At 35.9% G+C, this 14,144-nt stretch overlaps 3 protein-coding genes across 3 annotated transcripts; 2 read left to right on the top strand and 1 right to left on the bottom strand.

Annotated features, from left to right (window-relative positions):
* On the top strand, positions 3,253 to 4,646 carry LOC18783491 (zinc finger protein 1). Its single transcript, XM_007216644.2, is given in 3 exon segments — positions 3,253 to 3,454; positions 3,457 to 3,504; positions 3,507 to 4,646. Coding segments are annotated over 3 exon segments (936 nt in total). The 5' UTR covers positions 3,253 to 3,427; the 3' UTR covers positions 4,368 to 4,646.
* LOC18782587 (uncharacterized protein At2g39795, mitochondrial) lies at positions 8,741 to 10,875 on the bottom strand. The gene is made up of 3 exons (XM_007216785.2): positions 10,396 to 10,875; positions 9,414 to 9,736; positions 8,741 to 9,101 (listed from the first exon to the last, which is right to left on the bottom strand). Exons 1-3 carry the CDS (start codon positions 10,657 to 10,659, stop codon positions 8,939 to 8,941), a joined length of 750 nt encoding a protein of 249 aa, XP_007216847.1. The 5' UTR covers positions 10,660 to 10,875; the 3' UTR covers positions 8,741 to 8,938.
* Positions 11,869 to 13,918, top strand: LOC18782612 (deSI-like protein At4g17486). The gene is made up of 3 exons (XM_007215871.2): positions 11,869 to 12,527; positions 13,064 to 13,351; positions 13,455 to 13,918. The coding sequence occupies exons 1-3, from the start codon at positions 12,395 to 12,397 to the stop codon at positions 13,706 to 13,708; spliced, it is 675 nt and encodes a 224-aa protein (XP_007215933.1). The 5' UTR covers positions 11,869 to 12,394; the 3' UTR covers positions 13,709 to 13,918.

Here is a 14,144-nt window from a genome sequence, read left to right as displayed (position 1 = left end):
CTTATGTCAACTCAACACCATTAATCAAAGTAATTAATAACCACAAAGTCCAAGAAAAACTAATCACATGCATCCCAAAAAAAAAAAACTCAAAATTTTGTGTGAAAAAAAAATTTTCAGGGGTTTTAGAAATATCGGTGGTCCAAAAACATGGAAACATCTGGAAAATATCGATATCGGTAAAAGTTGAACAAAAACCATGGGAATTGTAAGAAAAAACTTGGAAATTTTGATTGAAACTTTAGAGGATGTTTATTTAGTCAATTATCTATTGTTTTGTCACAAAAAATTAGAAAGAAATGCATTGCATGATGGGTTTGACTGATCTAAGTTGATTATATAGCAAGTTGACAAACATTGTGAGTGTAAAAAATGTGTAGTGACTAATGAAAGAAGATTAAACACACCATATAATAATTTATTTATAATGATTTACTACAATATTTTACACTTTATACATTACATCGTAAGATACATGGGTGACTTCGTACCACATAGAGTTCCTATGAGATTCAAAATTTTCATTGTCTTCATCATCTCTATGTGCAGAGTACGTGTACTATGAAGAGTAGTCGTTAAATGATATATTCCCAAAATAGTTTTACAAGTAATCCTTAACATGCCACCCATATGGATACGAGATCGGTTGATGTTGCCCATAAGCAAAATCATTTGAAGATTGGGTCTCAGATTCTTCTATGAGCGGCTCAATTCCATCCCAAAAGGCATTGAATCCCTTTATGTGTGTGCCCGGCTGTGGGTTTTTCTTCTTTTTCCTATCAATAATATCCCTATATTTTGTCCATATGATACTGAAGAGAGAGCGAAATTCTCATATCCGAAATTTCCTTGATATTGTGGCCGAAATTATTGATATTTTTTTTTAAAAAGAGGAAAAGGTATTTCATTCAACCCAAAAGGAACATTACATGGTAAAATCGAGCATGTTAACGGTAGCCTCGTTAAAACCTTCCAGGAGAAAATCACATGGGATAAAACCCCGAGGTAGGGAAGAGTACCACCCATACTATTGACTCCCTAACACCATCTAGAAGCCAAGGAGGCCCATCACCCAACCAAAAACAAAGCTCCTCCAAGCATAGACTAAAACGTGCAACAAGGTGTGCCATGGTGTTACAGTACAAGGAACAAAAACGAACACAAAAATTATCAGTATTATACGATAATTGCATGGATAGGTTCCAAAATGTCTTCCTAAAAAAAAAATAATAATATCCGCGATATTTCGTTGCTATTATTGATATTTTAGATCGTGCAAGTGAGAGGTTTTCAAATTTATTTTTCACTATTTATTTCCTGTTTTTGACCATGTCGTTTACCAAATCGAGTTACCCTTTTCTTTTTACTTTTTTTATTTATAATTTTTTTATAATCAAGTGGGGATAGAGAAAAAAAAACTCATTTTGAGAATGAAAGGAAAGAGGATATATATGGTCAGTTTTGTCAGTTTTTCGATACTTCAATTATAATGGGCCAATAAACCTATGTAACGGGCCAACACACTCACAACTAGGTATTGAACTGATCACAAATATATATTATTCTCTTCATCCATGTGAGTCGAACTTGAGACCTCCTCCAATCAACTAAAGACAAATACAACTAGACCAAAGACTAGTTGATATTTTTTTTTCAAAACTTTTTCGAGAGAGAACTTTTCAATATTATTTTTCACTGAATTTTATTTATTGTTTCTGACCTTGCCGAGGACCTAATCGAGTTACACTATTCTTTTCACTTTCCTATTTTATCAAGTCCAGATAGAGAAGAAAAACCCATTTTGGGAATGAAAGTGGAAGAGATATATGTGGTTTTTAAAGATGGTTATCACTTGTATGTCAAATGTCAAAGAATTAATTCTTTCCTAAGGCAATGGGAAAGATTTAAATATTATAAAAATAAAAATAAAAAGAAGAAGACGGGGAGCAAAAGTGGCTACATGAACTATACCATTGGCATTCCTAAGGCATTGCTGCTAGTATCCTGGGTGGCAACAGATTCTTAGGACAATATTTCAGAAAAAAGAAAAAAGAAAAAGAAAAGCCATTGGCCTTAACTTTCCAAGTTAATTTGGAAGCATGCCTAACATTTCTGGTGGAGAATTCAACTACATGTCAAAATCAATAAACAATTTGTACCTTTTCAATTATGCACATACTTACAAATACAGGACCTTTCTTTTTTAAGAAATGAGGATTGTTTACGAGGATAATTTTGCTTTGAATTGTTTATAGGGTTAACTCCGCATTGTAATTCAATAATTTGCGCATGTATGTTTTAAAAAAGGTAGGCTCAAAAGCATATAAGACTCAAAAGCTAAGAATGCTGAAATAGGGTTGGCCCAAACTAATACATCTAAAGTTTGTTAAAGGTGTGTGGTTTGGACTAACGAGGTCTAGCTGAGTAAAAAATGATCTTGACTATGCTTGCAGAACAATGCTATCATGTTTGAACCCCCATGATATTTTGATAGCGTGTGTGTGTGAGAAACTCTATCTCCCTTGTAATTTAGACTATCGCTTGTATTAAAAATATAAAAAAAAAGGTTTGTGGTTTGGAAATTAAATGTTTGGTTTGCTTTTCAAATAAAATCCTAGATATGAATAGGATTGTCAAGAAGAATTTTCCAAGTAATCCAGATTGGAACTTAGATGTGTGGTTTGCTTCCAACAACTAAATGGGATTATGTACCAAGAAATGTTCCAACTAATTAGCTCGAGTATTTACATTCTTCAACATGCATCTACTAAATCCTCCAAATTGGTTTGTATTTTTTTTTTTTAAAAAAACCAAAACTTTTCTAAAACTCAGACCAAAAAAGAAAAAGAAAAAATCCTTTATGTTGGATCTCTAGTCTGTCATAGGTTATACCCACGAGTGTATAGTATGTCTAGAAAAAGAAATGTTAAGGAGACAAGAGTGGGAATTAGACAAACAAAAGTATAAAAAACATCCAATTGGGGGGGTACATGGATGTTCCTCATGGGTTTCAATCAAAAATGCTTTATAGAATCCACTCTCTCTCTCTCTCTCTCGCTCTCCTCCAAGTAGTCTTCTTCCTGAAGTCTTGCTATATATATTAAGACCTTTTAACTGTAAAACAGTGGTGTATCCTTCTACACATAGTATTCTTCTTGTGTATATAATAATAGACTATTGAAAGATATATATATATATGTAAAGATTCATAAGCAATAAGCTTTATTTTGTTACCTTGTTTTGGATAGTCGACACTTTTACTTTATGGTCTGTACATCTGTAATTTAGGAATTTCAATTCCTTACCTTACACATCAGATTTTTTCCTTATAAATTGTATCATTCTGTAATTTGGAAATGCCATTTTTACATAGACCCATCACCCCAGAGGGAGAAAATTCTCACATTCTTTAGTCCAAAACTACTACATGAAGCCTCAAACATCTGAACCAATATCTCACTCCTAAAAATTTCAAGCATCATCCCAGTCTCAGAGGCTCCAAAATACTCTCACCAAGCCTGAACAAAGTCTCAATTATGGAAACCCAAAAGCCACAAATGCAACAAGCACATGATTATCATCAAGAACACCCACCACAAGCTCCAAACACTGATATTTTATTGGATCTAAGCCTCTCCAACAAGGAACGCGATCACGGGTCGAATCCAGAACTCAATCTCATCAACTGCTTTGATTCAAACGCATCAGGAAACTCTTCACCAGAGACTTCTAGTCCTAAAGGTATAACTGCTCATGATGCTGCTGAGCCAAGGGTTTTCTCCTGCAATTATTGCCAGAGGAAATTTTACAGCTCACAAGCACTTGGAGGGCACCAAAATGCTCATAAGAGAGAGAGAACACTAGCCAAGAAAGGGCACAAGAGTAATTGTACTGCAGCCTCAGCAGATGCCGTAGTTAGGCTTCCAAGTTTACTCTCACACAGATTCTCTAGCATGGCCTCTCTCCCTCTGCATGGCTCTTTCAACAGGTCACTTGGTGTTCAAGTGCATTCTACAATTCACAAGCCTTGTTACCAATTATCAAACACCTTCGGTTCCACAAATACTAGTCTTTATGGAGGGCATAATAGTAATAGTAATGGATGCCTGAGAAAGTCTCTTGATCAACAACCTGCAATTGGGCGGCTTGCTGTACCACAGAACAATGTTTTTCATGTGCAGGGGGGAGTTGGATCGTCGTCATCATCGTCGAGCGGTGGCGTTGGAAGGTTTGTGAATAGTACTAGTGTTCGGAAGTTTTCTCCGGTGACCGAAGGAATTGGAGGGTTGTGGTGGAATAGCAGTGTTGGCCATTTCAAGACTAAGCAAGATGAATTGCAGAAGCTTGACTTGTCCCTCAAGCTCTAAGCACTTTCCCAATTACTTTTCTTTCTTCTTATTTTTTTCTTTTCAGTTTCAAATTTAACTGATCTATAGGCTCTCTCTCTCTCTCTCTCTCTCTCTGTGGAATTTCATGTATGCGTTGTGACTTTTGTACATTCATTTTGGCTACAGTTGTTAGGGAAGTTGTTTTGAAATTCTTGGCTTGGACGTTGCCAAATGCTGTAGGTTAGGTGTTGGAAGTTGAAGCTGCATGTGATATACCAATAATTCAATGATTAATCTTGCTAAAAGAAAGTTGGGGAAGTAGCATTTTTTCATTCTGCAAATGCTGATGCACTTAATTTGGAAATTAATACTCTAATTAATTAAATGAAGACAGCCATTCTTCTTTTAATTGGGGAGGCAATTTCCCAATACTTTCAGCCGTTACGAAATCAAACTCATTCCGCAGTGATTATGTCCAACATGCGTTAGAATAAATTGTACTGATAACTATCCACTTTAAATAAGTCTAAATAACTCTACAATTTATATTCTAAACTAGAATAATATATAAAAAAGAAAATCGAACTCAAATATAAAAAGACGGACACAATATTTTGGCAGCTAATGTTGTGATAATATGTCACACTGTACCACCCAGGTGTGTTAATCTTGCACTCTTTTAGAGTCATATCTATCTTAAACTTTTGAATTTATGGTCCACAAAACGTGCAAAGATTTGGATTCTTGTGATTGCCATTTCCGACTTTTAATTTGACATGGACGAGGACCTATACAGATTGGACGGTCAAGATCGTCCTAGATGGCACCATTTTTGACCCACCTGCAGTTGAAGTAATAGACCATCTCTGTTGGGATCAAAGAGGTTGGTGACAAGCCATGTGAGAGAAACATAATGACCCTCATCTCTGCCCACCCCCATCAAATTTTCCCCAATATTTTAAAATTAGGGTGATTGCCTTGATTTCTTAGCTACAAAACCTCTCCCACACAAATGGTGGGTCCAGATCCATCTGATGTTTACTATATCATCTTAGTCATAATAGAACATGATTATCCTAAATTAAGATGTAAAAGTGATTGAGGTTTTGGCCATTGTGACAGTTAACTATAATTGAAATCAGAGATTAGCAAAAGGGGTTTTGAGGAAGACAGAATGTCAAGTCTTGAAAACGAAGGATTAGGGTTTTGGAGTTTCTGCCCAATTTGCTTTTGGAAAAATCAGTTGTGCTGTCCATATTTTTTGTGTTACACTGCCTCATTCTTTTACCATTTTGGCTTTAAAATATTGCAAGAGCCTTTCATTTTGCCTCTAAATTAAGAAACACTTAAACAACACAAGCTAGAAAGAGATGCATGTGAATGTGTAGCTATCATGTTGCTGAGATTAGGTGAAGAATTTGAAACCAAGAACAAGTCTTTCTCTATTGGGATCTCATAATAATTAAGGAGGAGATTATTTAACGTGGTTGCATCTGAAAATTAAGCTTTAGACTTGCTTAGTGGGGGTTTAAGTTTGTCCCATTCAATAGACAGAGAAACAGAAAATAGAATCCATCATCAATCTGAACTTAATTGAACCCTTAAAACAATATTAAGGCACAAGCATTTCATACTCATGCATATTTTCTCCTCCTCTCGCTTTCTTGAAATTACAGGGTTGGAGACCTCACCTAATTTGAAAATTGTGGTCTCACTCACTGCAAAGCTGCTGTTTGTGTACAAAATAATTCTACGTGTCCTTTTTATTTATTAGAATGAAACTGTTGCTCTATGCATGCTCTACAGAACCATGAAAAGCAAATACCAAATTAATCCATTAGAATGGTAGATGATCACTTTCCGGGGGAAATCGAACCTAGAATCTCGTCTTGGGTGCATGAATAAATGTTCTTATCCACTTGAGTTACAAGCCCCTTGTTTGTTGGTGCAAATTAAGATCTTTAAAATCAATAGTTCTATGATTTCAAACTCTACATACCACAAGGAAAAAAGGGCAGCACCTTATTAAATTTCAAATTACAAAAAGGAAAAAAAAAACTTGTCAACAAAGATACACACTAACTGCCAGATAGTTTCTGTATACAAATGACTTCAATAAATACAAAGTTGAATATTCAAGGCTGTCTCAAGAAAGTTCATTTATGTACAACTATTGTTTGAAAAACAAACTTTTTAAAATTAAAAAAAAAATCAACACAATTTGGCAACGGATAAGAGGGAAAAAAGTTCTATAGATGAGATCAGCATGGCACATAACAATAAGAAAGACAAGTCTGATATTCTAAGTGGCAGTTCTGATCTCTTGGACCACAGGGGTCCAAGAGACCGTGGTCACCCACCGTTTGATGTAACATCCAACGGTTTAAAAAAATTTCTTAAAAGAAGTGCAAGAGTGAGTGAACCGTTGAATTTACATCCAATGGTAAGTGACCACAAAACTCTTGAACCCCTGTAGTCCAAAAGATCGGGACTGTTCTAAGTGGACCATAAAAGTTGAATTCTCGTTTCCTTTCAAATTTGTAAAACCAATTATGTGAGCATAATATATATCTACGAGGCACAGACTTGTGGGGCTCACTTCGCATTGTATTTCAATATCCGAACCATCTATTTTTTAGGTATAAATTCAAAAATTCCCTCCATCAAAAATCACTTGAATTCAAATCCATTTGACCACTCAATTAAAGAATTGTTCTTTTATTATTTTCTTGAAGCATTATATTCGTCGATTTTGGTTTAGTGCCTGTGCCTAGAAGTGTCATAATCAGTGCCATCGTCGTTCTGGTTAAGAAAAAGGGCTCCTACTAGGAAGTTCGAATTATAGTCTAGATCCAATTCAGGATCTAGGGGTTGCAAAGTACGATGTAGACCAGCCAAGATACCCAAAATAACATGACATAAGGTTAGAACTCATGCATATTGCTCAATCAAGCCAAAGAGATAAGACTTTCATCTTATCCCGGGTTTGACCAAATATACACCATCAACATGGCTGTCTAGCAACGACAAAGCAATTGTAGTGGAATGTGAAGTTCACCAGACTAGATAGTACTATAGAGCATCTTTCAATAAAGCTAGGACCACTAGTTGAACACACCAACATATCAAGACCTTGATAATTTCAGCTTGATTGCAATTTAGTTTAGACTATGAAGCTAGAAACAAACATTACTCCATGAACTTGAGTTGCCTATCTCAATCAGCCGGAAAAGGAGAATATATGGTTAAAACTAAAAAAGCAAGGGGAATGGATGAAGACATTACATTGATGTTTGTTAACAGAACTGGTAAAAGTGGATGCAGACATTCAATGAGAATGCAATTCTGGCCACACACCTTCAGCAAGCAGCATAATCCAAGGAGCATAACCATCTACACACCACCAAAAGTAGTCTTAAACCAGATTACGACCTGCAACAACTCGTTCACTTTCCGAGATCAAATATTATCTCAAAGTGAGCGTTCAAATTTTATGGAGCTACAACAAAAATTCAATAGAGGTCTTTTTTTCAGGGCAGATGCACATTTCTAACCTGATACCTGAACTGAAACCAAAGTCTGAGAAACAAAATATGGCAAAAGCCAGTGTGTAGGACTGAAAAAAGAGAAACCAAAAGCTACGTAATGTATTAAGTAATTGATTCAGTGGATAAATACAATGACAGAACCACCAGACGTAGAACAAAACTTGAGAGAAAATGTAATTTTTCCACTTAAAAGATTTCCATTTCAACCAACAAGGGCAGCTCCCAACAAGATCAGAGAAAATAGCAAAATCTGTCATGACAAAATCAAATCACTGTACCATGAACTGGTAAGGCTAGATATTTTGCTTCAGAAATCTTATCATAAAACAACCGGCAGAGCACCAGCCATATGCAATATGCATAAATTAACCCGTTAATCTCAATGCATAACCAGCAGCAAGTATTGTTGTCATAATGATGTGAGCTGCTCTCTAGTTGAGGCAGAAAATTTTGAATAGCAATAATCTCCCACTGGATATGAAACTGCTGGAAAGTCACATAACAAAAACCTAGTACTTGGATTGAGTAAATCTACCCAAAACTTGGTAGGACAGAAAAACAATGGTGAACAAACTCACTCTACAGATCCACAAGTAAAGCTTTATATATCTTTTCAGCTATACTTATTGACAGAACAATCACTGCACTTTGGCTTGGTTAACAGGTGAAAGTTTAGGTTACAATGTAAGAATGGATCCTCGTGGTGACTGAAAAAATAGAAGAAGAAGACATTTTCAAGAACCCATATAGATGCATGTGCCACCACTAGAGGGCTGTTTTATTCCTTTGGATGGCCCAATGCAACAACTTGCCTAAAGAGTTCAAATGAAAAGCTGCATAATTTAAAAAATCAAAGATGGAAAGTTAAAAACAACAATGAGATTCCAAATAACCATTTTAATACATTAGAGGACCACTTACATAATCGTGCTAGTTTCTTCCCCTCAGTTAAATACAAGTGGACAAGATCATGTGCAATTGCAACCAGGTTGAAATTTCATTACCCAACACAAATAGGATTGATAAATCAAGTTCATCCAAAATGTTGCACAACCAATCACTCTACTTCTTTTCAATAACTGATTTCACAGTTCCCATCCATCTAATGAACTCAGTTTTATCTTTGTTCTTCATGTATTCATGCAAGAAAACAGCAAGATCATCATTTATACCCCTTGCTTCCGAGAATTCATAAAGTGCGTCTTGCAACTCATCATCAAGTTCCCTGTGCACAACCAACCACAAAAACAAATCAATACTACCATAAAGGCAGAAGCAATATTATTAGACCAAAGCATAAATCACCATTCAGGCTCTGCAGATACAGAATTTAAAGAAAATAACACACCAAAGGAAAAAACCACAACGCAACATGCACAGAGAAAAACAAATGGCAGGAGAAAAGGAAAAAAACAAAAAGAAGAAAAGAGTTCTACAAAATTCAGCTGAATGAATAAACAATTTTGCTAAATCTCTAACACATTTATGTTACTAAAGTTATTAATAAGAACTAGTATAATAAGATATATCATCATACTTGAACTCAGGACCCACATAAGCCTGAGCTGGCATGTTATCAGGCTCTCGGACGAATAGCTTGTTGATCTCTATAGTATCTGGCCAAACTGAGCACATAATCTCCAACACATTACCACCTTCCTTCTTGGAGATATTGACAATCATGGTAATGTGAAGCTGCACTTCTTTGCCAAGGCCACTAGATTTTGGAGCAGGAACAGCTCCATCAAACATGGTGGCTTCAATCTTTATGTCTTCATTCTCTTCAAATTTTCTCCTCAAGCTTATCCATTGCTCACCAGGACGGTCGTTAACTGTAAATGATTTGAATTTTGTGACTGGCTGAAAAGAAAAAAAAGGAATTCATCATTACAACCCGAAAATCAATTAACTCCCTATTCATTAAGGAAAGCTTTTTCTACGGAAAGGTTTTCTAGAGATTATATAAAAGCACTTTTAACGCAAAAAACTAACCACTGACGATGACTTAATACGGTTTTAATCCTATGACAGATGGCTGAGACAACTCAGGAAGGGACGAGAACATCGTGCATACAACCTATTACCTAGCCTTGAAGATTGCAATTCATAGGCAGGCCAAAAAGTATGTCAGGCACACAAGTTAGCTTGTTTACAGATGGATCTTAAACAATGAAATACTTCTTATTAGGTTGCATAAGATTTTACTAGAACCCAATCAAATGGACTCCAATGCACCTTTCATTATCTAGAAACCCATTCGAAAGAAAAAGATATAGACTTTTTAATAATATGTCATTTTTCTGAACAACTCCCCCTCGAAAGTCAAAAGAAAAAAAAAATCCCCAACAACCCCATTCTCGAAACAAACCCTAAGGCTCATATACATTTCCAAATTCTTTCCCCTTTCCCTCAATTTCTCAGTAACCAAACAAAGCCTAACCCATTTTCTCATCATAAATTGAAAGTTTTAAAATTTAAAGGGAAAAACAAGAGAGAGGGGGAGTGGATTAAGTGGGCACCTGATTAGGAGTAGAGCGATCGAGTTCATATTGTATTTCATTGCGTAACAGTCTGAGAACGTGGCCTTCGAAGGCCGATTTGCGCATTTCAGAGATGTAAGTTCTAAGGCATTGTGGTGGGAGGAGCTTGGGGTTTAAGAGGGAGACTTGTTCTTCATGTGCAAAATGCAAAGTGGGTATTTGCTGAGCTAGGATTTTGGAAGAAGAAGAAGAAGACAGAGGAGAAAGAATGCATTTTCTTAAGGGTCTGATTAGCCGTGCCATGGAGTTGTTGCGTTTCAGAGGCTTTTAGGGTTTAAGGGCTTAAGAGAAGACGCTTTTGCTAGAAGTTGATGGAAAGAGGGAATGGGTATTGGCGAGGCCTAAGGCTTATGCAGTGAAAAAGCCCCTTTTGAAAAAGTCCAGCCCAAGTAATATCCATAGAAGTTGGTTTGAAGCTTCATAAAACAAGGGTGTTCGTGTTCCCCCCGTGATTCGTTATCAACCAATCCCAAAAATCATTCGAGTTAACCAACTCACCATTTGAACCATATCAAGCTTCCTCCACATATCAACATATTCGGGGTAATTTCTGACCATTTGTAAATACTAAAAAGTGCCGAAACTAATTGATTACGGACTAGATTTAATCAAACCGATTATTACTGAAAAACCGAAATATTTACCGATATATATTGTGGAACTTTTGAAATAATTTGTATTCACTAACACTAAACTAACAATCTCACCCTTATTTCTAATAGTTATACACTAGAATAAAAATATAAACATATCATAATGTTGCCATTTTCTTATTATTATTATTAAGTATAAATATTGCAATTAACACTTTGGGAGGTGATTTTCCCACTCTCTTTTGCCTTTTAATTTTTTTTTTCAAATCAATATTGTTCTTTCTCTTTCTTATTCTACCATTATCCTACAATTCTCTTTAATAAGAACATGTACAATCACTTACTAATATCATGAAAGAATAAAAAAAAACTCTGAGATTATTATGCATACCTTACTCTCGGCATATCTAAACTCCTACGTAATTTCAAAAAATGATGAAACGGAGTTCGAAACTGTGATTTCCAATCTGTTCCGGCCGAAAAACACCCCTACTCTCGCAAGACCTTCTGAGGAGTGTATCAAATCTCATGGTGAAACTCTCACTGTTAAAAATCTTCACAACGGTTCTAAAATTCCAAAGTCCGATCACTTTAACCACTCTAGTCTAAGGTCAAGATGAAGCCCAACCGTCAAATCTTTGACTTGCGCAACTGAATTTTAAAGACTGATGATCGCCTAAATACTAGTTAACCAAAAATTAAAAAATTTAAAAAAATATAATCCACATTCTATGAGAGTATTATGAGTATTCATTTCATCTGGCTGGGCCCTTTCACCCTCTTTCTCTGCACCCAAAAGCCATAAGAAAGGATTTTTTTTTCCTTTCTCTTTAAAAGTTCAAATTTAAATATCCCACTAATCACAGTCATAATATATAATATATGACACCCTCCCACTATGTTCCATAATGAGTGTACGTTACTTTCTCCCATAAATTCAAATTTTTAAATGGGATGAGAGAGACCAGCTCAGATTTTAACCAACCAAGACTCCAGCTTTTCCCCCCTGTAATTCCAATCAAATCGAAGCCCAATTATCCACAGATCCAGATTTGTATAACATAGCAACAACCACCGTCTTCTTCTTCTTCTTCTTCTTCTCATTTTTTTATTTTTATTTTTTTTTAAAGACAGGGCAGCAGAAGCAGCAGCAGCACTACCACCTTTCACTGGTGGAACCCATCAAGCATCAGCAGAAGATTCTCAAAATTCTCTTCTCTAACTTGAAACAATTAAAAATCCCAATAAAATCAAAAACCCATAATTTAAAATCCAAAAAGCAACTCAAATTCTGATGCAATTCGTTCCCATGGTGCTTGTTATGTAGCTGAAAATGACACTGCCGCTATAGCATTTAGTCTCTAAATGCAGAAAGAAACGCCAGAATGTTGTGCAGAAAGAGTGTCTGCACTGAGGACAGTGGATCGGTGTCTGTGTACCTCAACGTCTACGATCTGACACCTTTCAATGGCTACGCTTATTGGCTTGGCCTTGGAGTTTACCACTCTGGTGTACAGGGTTAGTGCTTCTTCTTTGCTCATCATCCTGTTCTTTCCTTGCTCTTCTTTCTTTTCATAATCTGAAGTTTTGTTGGTGTGACTTTGATCTGTGCTTGAGTTTGCTCAAGTTATCCTGTAGTTAAATCCATGTTTTTTTTTTGTTCTCTTTCTTTGTACTGGTTTGGTGGGTTTGGTTGGTAGATTCAAGTTTTCTTTGGCTGATGAGGAAATACAGAAAACAATTGAGTTAACTTTTTGGGTTTTGAATGATTTGCAAATATATGATATAAAAATTTGTCTATTCAATTTCTCGAATCCGAAAACATAATTGTTTGTGTGGTTCATAACCCCGTATCAGATTCTGGTAAGAAACCAAAGGTTCATGAATTCTCTTTTGTTTATTTTTCCTAAATACAATGAGCTTTACATGGTATTTTGTTTTTGTCCTTTTACATTTGGGATTTGCCCTATCTAATGGTATGGGCAAAAGAAAAAAAAAAAAATTTTGTTGTCTTCTTTCTTTCAATGTTAATGGAGGTTTTGATGCTTTTGCAGTTCACGGTGTTGAATATGCATTTGGAGCTCATGAGTATCCAACAACTGGAATATTTGAAGGAGAACCAAAAAAGTGTGATGGGTTTACATTTAGAAAATCAATTCTGATTGGGAAAACGGATGTTGGACCTTTAGAGGTGAGGGCAGTGATGGAAGAGCTTGCAGAGCAATACAAAGGAAATGCCTACAATTTGATCACTAAAAACTGCAACCATTTCTGCAATGATGCATGTGTTAGATTGACTGGAAATTCAATTCCAAGTTGGGTTAATCGTCTTGCCCGAATTGGTAAGAATTGGTTGGTTTATTTATTTATTTTCCTGTTTGGATCATACATTTAAGGTTATGATGTTTGATCCATAACAAATGATAACCATTTGTTAATTTGCAGGCTTCCTCTGCAATTGTGTTCTTCCTGTGACTATAAATTCAACAAAAGTTCGACATCATCGAATCGAAGATAAGGCAGATGAAGGAGACAAGAAGAAATTAACAAGCCAGTCAAACAATTTGGCAACGTCTTCTAATTCTTCTTCATCTCCATCATCCTCTCCTTCTGGCACAACAACCCGGAGGGGAAGAAGCAGAACAAGACGCGCTCGTCCTCCATCTTCGCCTTTGATGATTGGTTCTTCATCCTCTTGATGGTTGAGATTTGCAGCACAGTTTTTCATTTTCTCAAATTTTGCTTAAAGGAAAGAAGCAAAGTCAGATTCTTGTTTCTACTTATTTTCTTCATTCTTTTGCTGTGCTCTTAATGCTAACATCTGTGTACATGTGCATGCTTCAATATTTTGGCAAGTGATCATCTGTCTCTGCAAAATTATTCAAGTTGGCCTCATCTTGTTTGGTTTTCTTGTGGTACCTGGCTCAACATTGACGTAACAAATTGTCTTCCTTGGACATCTTGGCTCTTCTTAGGATGATAAATTGACAGTGCACACACCAGTGCACACACTTCATGTGGTTTTCGCTCTGCAAGACGTCCGTCCTTTTTCAATAACGTATCCACAAATTATTGAAACAAATAAACATCGACAAGTTATCGACATATTATCGACACATGATTGCAAATAGGTGC

Source organism: Prunus persica, chromosome G3 (genome assembly GCF_000346465.2).
Source record: "Prunus persica cultivar Lovell chromosome G3, Prunus_persica_NCBIv2, whole genome shotgun sequence".
In the NCBI taxonomy this organism is placed as follows: Eukaryota; Viridiplantae; Streptophyta; class Magnoliopsida; order Rosales; family Rosaceae; genus Prunus; species Prunus persica.
The sequence above is the reverse complement of the archived record's forward strand: the minus strand, read 5'-3'. Positions and strand labels throughout refer to the sequence as shown.